This window comes from Colias eurytheme, chromosome 11 (assembly GCF_061535395.1).
Source record: "Colias eurytheme isolate Ceu_HAF_F1 chromosome 11, ilColEury1 Martin Lab GWU primary, whole genome shotgun sequence".
Taxonomy (NCBI): domain Eukaryota; kingdom Metazoa; phylum Arthropoda; class Insecta; order Lepidoptera; family Pieridae; genus Colias; species Colias eurytheme.
Window position 1 is genome coordinate 7,315,388 of NC_142990.1, and position 17,485 is coordinate 7,332,872.

At 32.9% G+C, this 17,485-nt stretch overlaps 2 protein-coding genes and 1 long non-coding RNA gene across 4 annotated transcripts in view; 1 reads left to right on the top strand and 2 right to left on the bottom strand.

The window, feature by feature from the left end:
* Zasp52 (Z band alternatively spliced PDZ-motif protein 52) overlaps positions 1 to 644 on the top strand; it is a 37,026-nt gene extending 36,382 nt beyond the window's left edge. The window contains exon 16 of the mRNA XM_090107046.1: positions 433 to 644. Coding sequence (XP_089963172.1) covers positions 433 to 510 — 78 coding nt within the window. The 3' untranslated portion in view covers positions 511 to 644. The remainder of the gene's footprint in view (positions 1 to 432) is intronic.
* Positions 645 to 8,349: 7,705 nt separating this feature from the next.
* LOC149904703 (uncharacterized) lies at positions 8,350 to 8,997 on the bottom strand. The gene is made up of 2 exons (XR_016457248.1): positions 8,703 to 8,997; positions 8,350 to 8,526 (listed from the first exon to the last, which is right to left on the bottom strand). It is a non-coding gene; the product is annotated as an uncharacterized LOC149904703 (long non-coding RNA).
* Positions 8,998 to 10,212: 1,215 nt separating this feature from the next.
* On the bottom strand, positions 10,213 to 17,216 carry LOC149904704 (uncharacterized). 2 transcript variants are annotated; one of them, XM_090106859.1, is made up of 7 exons: positions 16,965 to 17,216; positions 16,570 to 16,670; positions 15,390 to 15,465; positions 13,758 to 15,197; positions 13,515 to 13,610; positions 13,155 to 13,280; positions 10,213 to 11,123 (listed from the first exon to the last, which is right to left on the bottom strand). In XM_090106859.1, exons 1-7 carry the CDS (start codon positions 17,070 to 17,072, stop codon positions 10,968 to 10,970), a joined length of 2,103 nt encoding a protein of 700 aa, XP_089962985.1. In that variant the 5' UTR covers positions 17,073 to 17,216; the 3' UTR covers positions 10,213 to 10,967. The 2 variants fall into 2 exon arrangements, with proteins under 2 accessions (XP_089962985.1, XP_089962984.1); XM_090106858.1 differs by lacking the exon at positions 13,155 to 13,280 and adding an exon at positions 12,580 to 12,999 and having other exon boundaries at positions 10,986 to 11,123; positions 16,965 to 17,199.
* Between the last annotated feature and the right edge of the window lie 269 nt (positions 17,217 to 17,485).

Below are 17,485 nucleotides of genomic sequence, written 5' to 3' on the forward strand. Positions count from 1 at the left end.
ATATTCATTACATATTATCTTCTTAATCATTTTTTACACACAGCTCGTCATACGCTGCCATTCAGTGTTATGTTCCCAACTAATGTGTGAAATATATCCTCGTGAAAATTAACACAAGTTTGTTAAATAAAATATATATAAACATACCTTCTATAAACTCCAGAAGGTTTTTTTTTGTGATTTCGTAGTTGTAGAGTAGTTTTAGTGGTATTGCCTGAGATTGCTATGTATCGTACGTTTGAGTGTTGTATTGGGAGGACAAAATGTTTTGGCTATTATATGTAGAATTTTTTTTATATTTTGTACAGTGTTTTTTATGTTTAAAATGTATAAGTACTTTATTTTATTGTCCATTTATTTTTGTGTCTATAGTTTATAACTGAATAAGTCAACATAAAACTTATTAAATGTTTTATTTTTTTTTTGTTAAAGGTGTGCAAAAAGAATCTCGAAGGACAGAGTTTCTTCGCCAAGGGAGGACGACCTTTCTGTAAGATTCACGCCCGCTAAAAGTCCACCAAAAATTATTTATAACTCCGATACTGTTTATTCGACTGTTACTTTTCGCCCAGTCTCTCTTTCTCCTCCTAAACCATCTGCTAATACTAGTCCACCACAAAGGACCAGAAAATTGGAAACACCCCTCCACTTTGATGGAGGACTGTTTTCCGATATAAGAAGTACGGATGGAAAATTATTGAGTAAAGTAACTGTAGATCATATTCACAGCACTACAAAACACGATGTGACTGATTCGCCTAATTTGTCAGAAACTTTTGAACCTGAAGGACATAAAGCTGTTATTGACGATATTATCAAAACTGAAACAATTATTAATGAGGATGTGATAAAAGTAAAATTTACTCCTGTTCCTCCTGAAATTGATTCGATTTCAAGACTTTCGCCTTTCCTTAAGAACAGATCTCTGACTCCAATAAATTACATAAGAAACGATTACGATGATCTTACAAGTTACCAAATTGTCAATTCATTGTGCAAAGAAATGCATCTTCTGCATCCTGCAGATGGGAAAATTATTGAAAGCGAATCAAATCAGAGTGAGGCAAATTCAATTCAGCGCGAACATAGTCCATTAGCTAACACAGAAATACCAATTAAACTGATAAACATAGACAGTTACTTAGAAGAATCTTTAAATAGATTATCTGAAACTAAGGATAATACTTGTATGGAAAATTTGGAGGAAGAAAGAGAGACCGTAATAAAAGATGCCTCTATTAGACTTAGTCAAGAGAAAATACTAGAAGAGGCAAAAACTATAGTTACAAAGGATAAGAAGGAAGATCAAGCGGAAGATGTATGGAGGTCATCTTGTACAACCTATTCTGTTTCTGCTGAGGATGCGTTTAAAATAAAGTCAAAATTGAACAGTGTCGAGCAAATAAATCCGGGAGTTATAAGCGCTATATATAACCTGCCAATGCATTATCATGCAGCAATCTTATGTTTATTTTTAATTGTATATAATCTTGTTTACCAATACATCAAACAAAATTGCCACGGCAATAAAAATAACGCTACAATGTAGATGAAATTATCATCTAATCAAATTATTTGTAGGTATTGTATACTAGTCAAAAATTTTGGATATTAAAATATATTTTCCGGAAATCATTTATTCTGATTTACATTATATTATTTTAATAACTGTAAATAATTGTAATACTAAATATGCTTTGATAATTTGCATACCATGTTTTTAATAATACTTATTTAACAATTGGGTGCTTTCATTTTATTGAATTTTGCGCGCAATATTGTGATAAATCGTTTCCTCTAATTTTACTTAAGGCTTTGTACACAGCTTCCGGAATGTTTTTAATAAACTAACATTAACAGATTATAAAAAAAAATGCGGAAAATATTTAAAAAGTTATTGCAATTCTATCGAGTTAGAGAACCAAATGGTGCACCAATAATAATAATAAATCCTACTAAGTATAGTGTGTATAGATTGATTATTATTATTACGAAATACTATTTTAACCTAACTTGAAATTTAAAATACCCTTATTATGTATCTTTATTTTCTTCTCTTCTTTTTTGGATTCACCTTGTATTTTAATGGTAATTGATTTTAATAATTACTGTGTTGTTTATTTTACAACAATTATACACTATTTATTTAGATTTATTATATTGCCGTTAGAATTAATGCATAAGAACAATTTTATAATTATGTGAGCTTAAATAAAGTATTTTATCATAATTCATTTAGTTTTATTTTATTTCCCCACTAGCTCTAAATTACTACACTTTATCAAAATTCGGTTTATGAGCACAAGCATGCGCTTGGCGGCTTTATAACCTGCTTTAAATAATTATTTCTTACCCTTTTCAGTTTTCGTCTTTAAAACATAGTATTCAAGATGATGCAGTGTCTACCTGTTTGTTATTTCTACCTGTGTTTCTACTTATAAGTCTGGAAAATTGACAACTTGTAATCTATACAATATACGGGTCATTGCGCCTGTTCGCGTCCACATGCCTATTCGCGTCCATTTTGCGGATATCTTTTAGAAAATTCACGAAAATAAGTATACTTTAAGTAAAATTGTAATAAGAAAAATTTCCGATAATACCTCAATGTATAAGAGACATGCACACATATTCAAAATATGCCTGCGCACCGCCTATCCTATTAAAAAAAATTATTTAATTTTGGCTATTAGACGAGAGAGCTAAAACGCGCGGTATTTTGAGAAAAAAATAGTGCGCAGCGTCGCGTTTCACGGTAAGTATCTTATTGTTAAATGTGAATTTTTGAATATGTAACTGTTTCTTTACTTTGCTAACAAAACATGGAATAGTATGGATTATAAATCAGCTTATTTCTTTTACAATTAATAGCTAAAATAAGGTGGACGCGAATTACTACACCGAATTTGTACAACTTCCATTTTGCGTCCACGGTGGGCGCAAACTATACCTATAGTGCATAACAATAGAACAAATTGCGTCCACATTGTTTTTCATTAAGTAGCAATGAATTGTTTGTTAAAATATGTAATTTAAAATAGATTGTAAATTTTTGACTAAGACTACAAGTTGATAATTTAAATTTTCATTCAAATTAGCAATTTTTTTTGCTATTTTTTCATTTTAAAATGGGTATTCTAAGAATGAGACCTAGTATCTTTGAGAATGAGAGTGAGAGTAATATAAACAAAAAATTAATTTAATTCATTAGAAACTAAAAAATAGGATAGGTAGGTAATCTTAATAGAACTGATTATTATTTATTTACATAACGTAACTTAATTTTTAGTTCTATTAATGATGAGAAGATAAATATAAATAAGTTTTTCCAGTTTCCTTACAGTGAATTATATTAATAATAATGTTGATTTTAGGGTTCCGAACCTCAAAAGGAAAAACCGTAATCCTTGTAGGATCACTTTGATATCCATCCGTCTGTATGTCCGTCTGCCGGTCTGTTTTCTCAGTAACGCGTGGAGGTATAAAGCTGAAATTTATATTGAATACTCAAGTCTACGGTTCCTTGAAGCAGTGAAAAAATCAAACTTATAAGCCAAAGCAATCAAAAGATACAGCCGTTTATGCTGCAAATTTTCGCAAATTTCGACATTCGCAAGGGAATCAAAACCTACAGGGTACTTTACGTGAACACAGACACTTGAAGTTTGGTACGAAGCAACGTCTTATAGCAAAAATAAGGGAAACATTGAAAAAATAATCATTTACAGTTAAAACATATAAAAAAAACAGGTTAAAACGGAACCCTCGGTGTGCGAGTCCCACTCGCATTTGGCCGGTTTTTATTAAATAACTATATTCGTAAATAAATAATTTATTAAAATCTAATTTTTATTTGCATTTATCTGATAAAATATCACCCAATACACTCTTAATTCCTTTTCTAAGCTGGTGGACGCGAACTGGTCCACGGGTGGACGCAAACTGGAATTTTTGGACGCGATCTGGGTAAAACGCCTAATTCTGCTATTTGTCTAGATAAATAAAAACCACATGATATTTCCAACACAATTGAAAGTAAATCTTAAAATAGACTATGTAATGAACACGTTACATAAATTTTGCGTTGAAATTTGTTCTGGAACATTTTTATTTTCTCCTTCAAACTTTCCAACTGCACTAAGTGGACGCGAACAGGCGCAATGACCCTACCTACTAATATTATAGAGGAAAGGTTTGTATGTATGTATGGTTTTCACGCATAAACTACTGGACCGATTTTGAAATTTGGCACAGATAATCTTTAGACCTTGAGAAATAATATAGGCTACTTTTTATTGCGAAATATGTACCACGGGCGAAGCCCGGGCGGACCGCTAGTAATATAATAAATTAGTCATTTATTACGTGATCAGGGACACCCTACAAAGTAGATAATTTCATTTTGAAATGAAACTTCTGTGTGGTGAGAGTAAAAGAAGGTCACGTGTCATGGCAATAACATCACGTCATGGAGTAAGGCAACGATTTTAGTATCTTTAAATCTTGCCAAAGAAGTCTTACTTCGGTCTTCGGAAACGTGTATGTACGTGTGCACACACGCTCATTTTAAAATATAGCGAGCAGAGGCTTTTCTGATGAAAAGACATTAATCTTTAGGGTATACATATAAAGATTAAAGTCTTATCATAATACAAAATTCTTTAATAGGTACAAAAAAATACAGAAGAAAAGAAGAAGAAATACTTATGTAGTACGAAAACAGTTTGATATTTTTAATGACAAAATATGAGTCTCAATGTAGGCCTTCTGCGCCTGACAGAGATGCTCATGAGGGCCACTACATTTTAACAGGATGCGGATGAGTCATTTTTAATATTACAAACATCCATTATGGATGTGTTTTTATACAAAATTATTTTATTGGCATTATATATCAACATTGAAGACACTAATATATAGATACACTATACACTATATATATATATAGTGTATAGTGTATCTATATATTAGTATATATATATATATATATATATATATATATATATATATATATATATATATATATATAACTATATATATATATATATTATAGCAATTTTTTTTATTTTTAAAATGAGTTCACCCATTCTTGAGTGTGGAAAATTAATTGGCGTAACTAACACCACAAACACAGACAATTTTATTGTTATATACTTAGTAACTAATATTATGTAGGGTAATTGCGCTGGTTTGCCGTCCGTTTCGGTTTTCGTCCATTTGACTGACCTGCTACAATCACGTGCGTAAAACTTGAATACAAACCTACCTTCCCGCGCAAGTTTGCACTTTTTACGTTCCTTAATGTGTAAGCAACAGTACTATCAACATGAAAATTTGATTTGACAAGAAGAGAATTCAAAAAATTAACGTAAAAGTGGCCGCTTCCCATCCGTGCCTTGCAGATGTCATCGCGCGAGAAAAATTTGCCGGCGAGAAAAGTTCATGGTAAGATATATCACTGTTTTAGCTAGTTTACGTAATGTTTTTGGTACGTATGTTTAGTTATAAGCCTATTAAACGCAATTAGAAGTGTTTATTATACTTTTTTTTATAATACTCTTCGAAAAATTAAGTGGACGGATACTAGGTTACCAAATTCTCAAAATATTTGGTTTTCGTCCAAGTGGACGAAAACTCAAACAGCTACGTGAATATTTGTTAGGTTCTTTTTACTCTATCGGACCTTTAAAATACTGAATAGTTTCTCCCGAAGTGATCTTTATTGCTATTAGCACAGACTAATAATAATATATGTACTACGTATACAACCACAGACATGTATCAAGATAGACTAAGCGAGTGTATGTACTTCCCGTGTCCAAACTAAGTTTATAAACCTTACTTGACGCTGGCCTACACTCAGTCCGCGCTTGCAGTTCGCCAAGGAAAGACGTGAAGCTGAATAAAGTAAAATGCCGAATTGCGCCGTTATAAACTGTAGAAACTCCACAGCTGTGAGTGGCCGAGTTATCGGAGATGTTTCCTTGATCCTTCCACCGGTAAGTAATTTTCTAATCAGAATATGCACTATTTATTTTAAAATCAAATAAAGAATATCTGTGGAAAACGATCGTGACAAACATGGATACCAAACCATACGGAATGATTCGGAATACATTGCGGCTTTTACTTGGCACGGTAAAGATCGCGTCGTATGATAACAAGCAATGAATAGCGTCTTCTCATTTTTCTGTCCAATTTTGTGGTTAGTGATGTTCATTTGATGCAACAGTTCTCGATTCTAATCGATTTTATAATCGAACAGAAAAATGATAATTTGAAGGAGCAATTTTTCAGAAAAAAAGGCATAGATTTTTTTTGTCTAGAATACGACTTGACCTAGAACTTTTAAGTATTTTAATACAAAGGTACTAAAAATAAATATTATGACATGGACGCCATTAGTTAAAGTGTCATCTTGGGAGTTTTTTAAGAAAACTCCTTATTGCTTAGACTATGTCTGTTTTTTCAGTTTTCCAAGTAACCCGAACATAAAAGAAAAATGGATCGATGCAACGGGACATAAAGATTGATTGATTGACAGTTTCATTACTTTCTTTCGATGGCCTCTCTAGTACGTAGTACATGGTAACACAATGGGCATATGTAAGAAAAAGCTAAAACACATTAGTTTACTTGTTAGAATATTAAAAGGTTTATAACTTTATTTTATCATTCCTCTGTCTATGGTAATTATCATTTTTCTGTCTTGAATCGATTTAGTAATCGATTACGATTCATTTATTTGACTACCTAGACATAGATCTAGTTTGATCTGATTTCTTTCGATTTACTTCGATGGCATAGGACGATACTAGAATCGCCGCGCGAGTGGCCTCCTAATCGATTAAGCGTAAAATGAAATTACCATCACTAAAAAGCGCTCGTGACGTCATAACGCGTCAAGGTCAGTACAAAAAATATGACACGCTTGGTTTTCATACAGATCGCGGTACTTGCGTAGTCTATCTAATATCTATGTCTGTGTATACAACTATTAGTGATTTTTTGGTTTCCGTCCACTGCTTTGTCAGTGCTGCCAAAATAAAAAAAATATTTAAAGAAGTGGACGAAAACTAAATTTAGCTTTAAACGTTTTAGTTTTCGTCCATGAATGAGTATTGGAGTGGACAAAAATTAAAAATAGCTATTCTTTTGCATTACTTTTCGTCTTTTTTACGTATTGAAAAGTTTTCTATTCAGTATCTTCCTTATAAATAATTGGTGAGGGCCAGAGTGCTGTAGGTACCTAATATTGTCATTCATTCAGTCATGTATCATTCTCCTTATGTGAAGTAGTCAATTATTCGTAGCATAAATGGGGGTAGGTCAGACATAATACACTGTATTTTTCTTGATTAATGATAATCTTGAGTATCATCTTTTATTCTAGGTCTGTTTTGCCAATGCAATATTTTTTTATTCTACTTACTCAACGTATCCTAAGAAAGATCTTATTGTTTTTAGATGGCCTCGAAGGAGTCTAAGAAAGCTAGAAAAACAACGCTACATACACTGAAGAATCTTTAATAAAGGCATCAGTAAGACAATAATGCATAGTTCAGTATTAGTAGTTAGTAGTTCATAGTTCAGTTCAGTATAGTATAGTTTATTTTAGTAGCTAAAACGTATTATTATGGCTGTGTTTAATATAGTACGTTTCATTTGATAAACAAAGTATTAGAATGAATATTTCTGCTTTTTGATGTAATTTCTCAGTCCTATAATTATTACTTTATTCATTTACATTGTAAGTAACGCATTCCTTTCTTTATTACGAATGATTAAACAATCATCACTAACGCATATAAAGACTGCCAAGTGCCACATAGATCTCAGTGTTGACTAGTTATATTGATTATTATTAGTAAAACTAAACCTGTAAGGTAGTGAGAAATTGATTGATGGTGATTAAATAAAAGTATATATATACCTGTAATTGGTTTTTAACTTAATAGTTGACCTACCCTCCTTTTTCTACACGGTGGTCGAAAACTAGCTTACACTAGGACGAAAACTAGCATATACCCTACTTTTGCAGAAAATAATTTAAATAAAAAGATACGTCAAAATGATTTATTTTCACTTAATATTATCTTAAAGAAGACTATATAAGGACTAAATAAAAATATTATATGTTTAAGTAAGGGTGCTCCAAAATATTTATTTCGCATCACAAAGTTGGCAACTCCCATAACTGGACGAAAACCAGCGCAATGACCCTACCTAGTTACATAATATAATATGTATATTCTTTTATGATTCTAATAAAAAAATTATTATAGATATTTGAGAATGTGAAGGATTGAAAGGTATATATATGTACTAGGTATATTATAGTAAATAAAATTTGTTATATTAAGTTAAATTAATATATTTCCTAAATATTGACATATCTACTCAACATATAGCTAATTTCATAATAATTATTTACATATATTTTATTCTTCTGATGGATTTTCATATTGTGCTTCTAAGTTAAGAGGATGTGGTAGATCATCGTCCCCAAAAAAGAATTTTAAAACTCTGAAAAAATAGTATTAATAAATAATAAAAATAAAAATAATAATAATACTGCTCCATATCTGTTATATATGCATGCATAATAATTATAAAGTAATAGACTATGCAGCTACCACAAAGACTACAAAGAATAATTTCATAATATCAATGAAAAATATGGGTAAGGCAAGAATTTGCACCTTTTCCATTCCACTCCCAATCCAATGAAACTAAATGTTAGAAATCCATGCCAAATTACTGTAAATCGTGGTTCAGGCTCCCTTTTATGGCCAAAGTTTTTATATGTTCTTCGGTCAACACGTAATACTTGTCTGAACAGTCGTAACATAATTAAATCACCATAAAATAAAATTCAAGAGCCCGCACAGTGTGCATATAGTAATTCTCAATCTTAAATTTCAAGTATTTTATTTTTATTTTTCTGCCAAATGTGAATTGTGAAAACTTTGTAATGACTTATGACATTAGACATAATTGACATCATTTTGACGTTTGATTTGCTTGGTTTGTCATGTTCCAGCAAGTGTTCCAGTTTACGCAGTGACGCATGTGTCAATAAACGAATATCATTTCTGTTTTCAAGTTATTGCATAGCTTTTATCTAAGACTTTGATCGCGGCCACCGAATGTAAAAATTCCGTAACGAAAAAAAAAAGAGAATATAATTTGCTTAATTCTCTACATATGTAGAGAATTATTCAAATCAAACTACCTGAAATGTTTTATCGACATCATTTTGCTTTTGAACATGCTGAAAAATATTATACTTAGAATAGATAATTTTTTTAAAGTGAAACTTTTATTACATCGTCTTAAACTTTTTGGTCTGTGTAGCGCGTAGCGCATGTCGCGTTTATCGCGGTTGCCGAGTAGGTATACCTACTCGGCAGCCGAACGACACGCGACATGCGCTACACAAAGCAGTGTTCGGAACCGTTCGAACAGTTTCACTTTTACCGTGGTTTCATAAAACCACACAACATTTTTTCTTTTGAAATATTACCGAAAAGCCGATACAAGAGAAGATAATCCATAGAACTCCACAGACAAACTGCATGTGCAGTTTTGTGGGACTTAGACTTAAGTTATTGTAATAATTTTTAAGAATAATTTCAATAAATAATAATAAAAAAATATAGAGTTCGAGAAGTGTGCCTGATTTAGTAAAAGCTCATTATCACACTGTTTGTATGCATTTCCTGAGAACATTTCCTATGGTACTGTTTTTTTTTTACACCACATGAAAGGTGAGATTTCAATGAACAAAAGGCTCCCCAAGTTTTTGAAAAAAAACTGATATTTTGACGGGTGACCTTTCGATTGAAATTAGGTTGTTTTTTGGTATTAATCCATACTAATGCGAAAGTAACTTTGTCTGTCTGTTACTCAATCACGCCTTAACTACTGAACCAATTTGCATGAAATTTGGTATAGAGATATTTTGATACCCGAGAAAGGACATAGGCTACTTTTTACCCCTGGACATAGGATAGGTTTTATCCCGGCAATCCCACGGGATCGGGAACTATGCGGGTTTTTCTCTGAAAACGCGGGCGGAAAGCTAGTATTATTATATTTTAAGACATATTACATGATGGAGATGGATATAACTACCCTGCCTACCAAGGTATTGGTTGTGATCGTATCATTTGCGTTAAAATAACATTTTGGGAATAAATGATAGACACCTTTCGCATTCATACTTCTTTATTAAAATAAAAATGTGAAACATCAATCTTATGCCGCAGCCACACGACTCGACGAATGGTATGGGAAGTAACGAGGAAAGTAGGCAGGGACATAGTGTGGCGACGTTACTCGTCATGCCACTCGTCGTACTCATCGTCCTGCTCACTGCTCCCCATTTTGTCGGCTTTTGCGCGCGAGTCAAAGGACCGGCAATACGAGTGCGAAATGAAAAGCGTCGCGTTTAATCGCGCGAGTAGAGCAGTGTGTGGCCAGACGGCAATATCGAGGCGAATAACGACAGCGCGATGAGCAGGACGAGTAGCATAGTGTGGCTGGGGTATTACAAAAGGCGGTCCTTGCCACAGTACTTACGTCTAATATTCCATCATATTAACTAAAATTATAACACAAATGTAAGAGTACTATTATATATTCACTTATTATGTACAAAATAACCAAACATCTGTTTGTGGTTAAAGCTTAACACTAGAAAAAATATTTACAAAATATATGTTATGTTTTTATGCCTATAAAACATTTTATATCAGTTTTCTTTTGGATAAAAGATAGTCAAAAGACATATGATTAGGTAAATCATACCTACTAAAAATTATCATACCTCTACTGCTAAATCATTACTCATATAATCATTATATAAATATGTTAAAGAAAAATATGTTAAAATTAAATGCATGTAATAACTGAAAATTTAAATATTGAAAGTGCGAAGCAATATGATAAACACTTATGTATGGCTAATCTTCAAATTTAATAGAATGTACACCCATATCAATGACACCACCTCGGTATGATCCTCGCTTCTTCTTAGTCTTTTCATGTTTGAAAGACTTGCCTCGTGTGTGTTTCAAATCTATATTTGCACGCTCACCCCACGATCCACGTGCTCCACTCTGAAACAATAATAATATACTATGTATAAGTAAATTGTTGGATTTGAACTTGATTTTTACATAATGAATAATCTAGGATTTATATTCATTAAAGAAATACCAAAATGTATTTAAATTTTAATTAATAAATGTATAAATATTAAATCACATTTTGATGAGGATATTTTTATCGAAAAAAATGTCAATTTTTGTTCATAATTTTGAGCATTTGTTATTCTGACAAAAAAAGGGGATGACTTGTTTAAATTATGAAAAAGCGTGTATCGAGCAGACGTTTCAGAAGTGAAATTTCTATTGCAAGATTCAAAGATACCAAAATCGTCGCCTTATTCCATGACGTGCGATATTGCCATGATGCGACCTTGAAATTTTTCTCTCAACGCGCCTACAGAAGTTTCACTTCAAAAAAAATTAATTACTCCACGACGATCCAATAAAAGAAGTCAACTGGGTGAAAGATCTTGGTGTAATTATCGATCAAAAATTAAGTATGACACAGCATATGGACGTAGTCGTGAATAAGGCGCTTAAACAACTTGGGTTTATCAAACGCACATGTAAAAGTTTCAAAAATATTAGTTGTATCAAAGTTTTGTATTCTACATTTGTCAGGAGTATACTCGATTATGCCTCAAATATTTGGTCTCCATATTACGCTAAACACGTAAATAGAATAGAATCTATCCAAAAAAGGTTTTTAAGGTTTTTGTGTTTTAAAGCTAAACACTGCTTCAACACATATACGGATGTTTGCTTATATTTTAAATTAGAACCATTACAACTTAGACGTATTAAAAATGACTTATTATTTCTTCATGCTTTATGCAATGGAAGAATTGATTCTTCGGAACTCCTAGAACTGGTGTATTTCAACACCCCTCAGTTTAGAACTCGTCACACATCATTATTTTACACTCCTAATTCTAGTAGTAATTACGCAAAGAATCGAATTATGTGTAGAATTTCTCATATATATAATAAAGACTATAGAGAACTAGATGTTTTCCTTTTATCAAAGCAAAGATTTATAAAAGAAATTAACAAAATTCACATACAATTCGGCTTTAGTACTAACATGCAAGTCCAGACAACCACACATTCACATCACACTAACACTCACACACACATACACACACGCACACAAAGGGAGATTTCAGATTTAACTGTTTAATTATTCATTAACCTTTCTTAAGATATTATATAATTCACCAAAACATGTAATACACTCTTTTCTGATAATATGTCATTTAAAAAATTAACTTATCTAAGTAGTAATCTTAATTGGCTCTTAGTTCTGTACTAATATATTAGAAATTGTTACTTATTGTAATGCTGTATGATTAAAAAGAAATAAATAAATAAATAAATAAATTACTGATCATTGTCTTGTTATTGTTAAAGTTTACTTGCACAGTTTTTAATAGAAATTATGATGTAAAGCAAAAATATTCCTTACCTAATCGAAAACAATCTTTTTGTTTTGTTTGTTTTCGCCACCGTCAAAGCTTTTTCTATCATTAAAGTTCTTGTTAAATCCTCCTCTGTCCCCGCCGCCCCACGAGTGCCTATCTCCGCGACCGCCCCGGCCTCCCCTGTCTCCCCCCCGGCCCCCTCTCCCCCCTCTGTCTCCAAAGCCGCCCCGGCCGCCGTGCCCCCCTCGGCCTCCTCTATCACCGCCGCCTCGACCTCCCCTGTCGAACCCTCCACGACCCCCTCTCCCTCCTCTATCGTTGAAACCGCCGCGACCTCTGAATCCCCCTCGACCCTCGCGATTATTAAACGAACCCCGATTAAAACCACCGCGACCCCGGTTAGACCATCCATTATTGCCGTTCCCAGATTCATCTTCACCATTCTCTTCTTCATTTTCTCCCTCCTGGTGGAGAGATAATATTTAAAACCAAGACAACCCTATGTATTTTATTTATAGCAGTAAAAATTTTAAAGTAAATGCCCAAAATAGTTAGCCATGTGCTTAATAAAATTTAATACATGGAGTTGCCTTGGCTCTTTAAATTTTAGGGCATTTACCTTGGCTTCAAATGAATTGTCTTTAAGTCTAGGATCCACTTCTACTTTTTCTGATACAACTCGCCTAAATGGCACTGGTTTATTATTTTTTTCATTCTCTTTGGGCGTAGACACTACATCTGTACCCTAAAATTACATATTTCAAACAAATTAATTTTATTTTTATAGAACAAAGTTCAAACATTGTTTTTTAAAGTTATTGTACCAGTTGAAAAATATATCTATATTTTTCTAATTAGTAGAAGTAATTGTCATCATTATAACACATTAAAGAATATATTATGATTCATTTAAATTAATTATTCATATACAATGGGTTTTATAAAGGGCTTGTACAAAAAAATATTGCATATTTCATACCTTAACAAAATTGCTGTAGGGTTTTTTTGCTGGAGTATCATTTTCTCCATCTGAAGCTTTTCGTTTCTTCCCTTTTTTAAAACCATTCTCAGCAGCCTGAAATGTTGCATATAATTAGTAGTAATCTCAGCACAACTGTAATGTTTTTATTAATATGAAACTTGGCATCATAATATGTATTTTATATAGATTTCATAGTATAATATATAGATTTAGGAAAAATTTGGGTTAGGTTTAGCTTACCTGCGATTCATTGTTTGCTTTTGTGGAAGGCTTGTCGTCATCACTATCATCTGAAGATGATGAAGCATCCTGTTTCTTAGCTGGTGTGCTTATAGACTTTGCAGGGGTAGCCGTGAGCTTTGGCATTTTAGCAGCCTTAGGCTTATCGTCGTCACTACTATCATCACTGTCATCAGACGATGATTTTGAAGGCTTTCCTTTAGCTGGTGTTGCAGCTGGTTTGGATTGAGCTGCAGGTTTAGGCTTCTCATCATCACTGTCATCACTATCATCAGATGATTCTTTTGCCTTCTGCTTTGCTGGTGTTGATTTCACAGCTTGCTTTTGAGCTGGCTTTGGCTTTTCATCTTCACTGCTGTCGGAATCTGAAGATGATTCTTTATCTTTTGGTTTTGCAGGTGTTGCATTTTTCTTGGCTGGTGTCGGAGCTGCCTTAGCTGGCTGTTTCTGAGAAGTTTTCTTATCATCATCACTACTATCATCACTGTCATCAGATGATGATTCCTTGGCTTTAGATTTAGTTGTGTTAGGGGCAGGTTTAGCAGGAGTGGGTTTGGGTGCTTGTTTTTGAACTGTTTTAGGCTTATCGTCATCACTGCTGTCATCACTGTCTTCTGAAGAAGACTTCTTTGCTGCTGGTTTCGCAGGTGTGGTAGCAGGTGTTGGTTTTGCCTTTTTCTGTGCTGGTTTTTCATCTTCACTGCTATCACTGTCATCTGAAGATGATTGTTTAGCTGCAGCTTTTGCCTGTGGTTTAGGTGCAGGCTTAGCTGGTGTAGCTTTTGGTGTTTGTTTGGGTGGTACTTTAGGCTTTTCATCTTCACTACTATCATCACTATCTTCAGATGATGATTTCTTAGCATTTGATTTAGCTGGTGTTGCAGAAGGTTTTGCTGGTGTAGGCTTGGGTGTTTGCTTTTGAATAGCTTTAGCCTTATCATCATCACTGCTGTCGCTGTCATCTGAAGAAGATTTAGCAGCGTTCGCTTTGTTGGGTTTAGCTGGAGGGATTTTTGGAGCTTGCTTTTGAGCTGCCTTAGGTTTTTCATCTTCGCTACTATCATCGCTGTCTGAAGATGACTTTGCTGTTTTTGGCTTAGCAGGGGTTGAAACTGGTTTATTTTGAACAGGTTTTGGTGTTTGCTTCTGCACAGCTTTGGGCTTATCATCATCACTAGAATCATCATCAGATGATGAATCTTTTGTTTTTAATACTGGTGTTTTTGTTTGAATATTTTTCTGTGGTGGCTTTGTTTTTTCATCTTCAGAATCTGAACTGTCAGAGGATTCTTGTTTTTTTACTGGTTTTGGTGTATTATTAATTTGTGGTTTAACAGGTTGCTTCTTGGGTTGTGTTGTAGCATTATCCTCACTGCTATCTGAGTCATCAGAGGATTCTTCCTTTTTATTGGTTCCTTTCTTAGCATTAGCAGGGGTGGCCTATAAATTTAAAATGAATGTTTTGAAAATCATACTTTTTTCACAACATTTTAATAGGTCAGTATTTTTAATAATCAGAGGTAGTGACGATAACAAAGAATTATCATAGTGCATCAATTACTTTAATTTACATCATTTTAAGTATTTGTTTGAATTTTATAAGTGTTGCTTTGTTACAATTTTGTAACTTACTTTTGATGGTAATTTTCCATTGACCTGTGGGGTGCTCTTTTTCGGTGCTTCATCTTCATCACTTGAATCATCAGAACTAAAACCATATAAATGTATTTGATCACTAAAAATATCAAGAATTTAATATCCATAATATTTTGATATGACAAAAAAATTTAATTAAAAAGTATACATGTCAAATGTGAATAAAACCCAAAAATAAACCCCAACCATTTCAGGAATTAACTTTTGGCACACCCCGGACACTCCATACAAAATTATTGTTTTGACAGTCACACTGTAGAGACTGCAAATATGTGTGTTAACGCTTTATGGTTGGCACATTTTTGACTAGCGTAAAAAAATTCGTGTTTTTCTGATGAAATACATCCGTAAACAGCACAATATCTAACCATTTTCTACGAAAAACGATAATCACAAATCTAAAATAATTAAATTACTTGTCAATTTGATTAATGTTGTCAATCTTCGTTGCGTATCGTCCCTGTAGAAAAATATGGACCATTTAGCCTGATTGTGCTGGGTGAGGTACCTAAGTGTTTAATTTTGGCGGGAGACGGAGAGTGTCCATTCTGTAGCATTTAGCTACTATTATGTATTCTGTGCTTTTGGTCCACACTTTTACTCATTTATTAATAAATTAAAAACTAAACTGTTTTATATGTATGTAATTTCAAATTAATAGCTTTTCTTAATGCACAATAAAGTTCATACAACTAAAAGAAACAATTGGTATTTAATATTTTGGCCTTTTGTTAATAAATGGCTGGATGGATTGAGGGACATTTTTTTGCCGTAGCAGATGCAGAGTTACTTAAATGACTTAATTACTTTTTATTATTGCTATACTATAATGAGATAGTAGAAATTATTTAAACGCTTTAAAGTATAAATTATTAATAACTAGCGGTCCGCCCCGGCTTCGCCCGTGGTACAAATTTCGCAATAAAAGGTAGTCTATGTTCTTTCTCAGGGTCTAAAGATTATCTGTGCCAAATTTCATCAAAATCGGTCCAGTAGTTTAGGCGTGAAAACCATACATTCATACATACATACAAACCTTTCCTCTTTATAATATTAGTAAGATACATTTAATAAGATATAAACAATATAAACTATAAGGTTATAAGAATAAGCATGCTCTGAAATATTTTGTTAATTCTTAAAAATGTATACAAACCTCTCTGCCTTTTTAGCCTGCTTAGCCGGCGTGGTATTTTTTTTCAGTTTTATATACTCGGAGATGATGTCTAGAAGTGATGGTGAACTTGGAATAGATTTCTAAAACCAACATCACTTTATACTTAATTTAATGTATACATAATTTTAAATATAAATTATTATATTAATCAACTTAAAAATATAAATTGGGACATGAAAGATGAATAGTACAAAGTTAATAAAAATATAGATTTATTTTCAAAAAGGTAGAAATTAAAGTTTTAGATCGACGAATTTAAAAGAAAGAAAGACATAATATTAATTTCACAAAGTTATGCTAAGATAAAAAAAAAATAACACGCGTGGCCATCATTATATTCGAAACACACGTGGTTTGGTACATGGTTAACTTACCGCTTTAGTCTTCTTTTGGAAATTTTGCGCTAGTGCTTTGTCTATGTTTAATAGGTATTGGAATACAATTCCTAAGGTTTCTTGGTGAACTTCAGAAGAATTATTCATTTCTAATAATTATTTCGCTATAAAAAGTATGTATAACCGAGACCGGGCACGAGCAGCGGCCACACGCCTGCTTTGTCACAGATTAAAAGAAAAATTAGTGTTCGAATTTCAACATTCAAGATGATTTGAAGTATAAAAAAGTGTTTCCATATTTAATAAATGCTTTTGACAATTTTATGTTTATAAGGCCGCCTGTCCATCTGCAAGAAAACTTCCGCAAGAAATGTCCAACAGTCTGTCTGACAGTAGCTTGCAAGTCTTGCAATTCTGCGTTTCCACCTGCAAGTAGACTTGCAAGTTGCTGTCATTGCAGACTGTCTTACATTTCTCGCGGAAGTTTTCTTGCAGACGGTAACGCGGCCTTAGAAATAGAAATTCATATTTGTTTTTAGCTTAGGATATTTATTATTAAT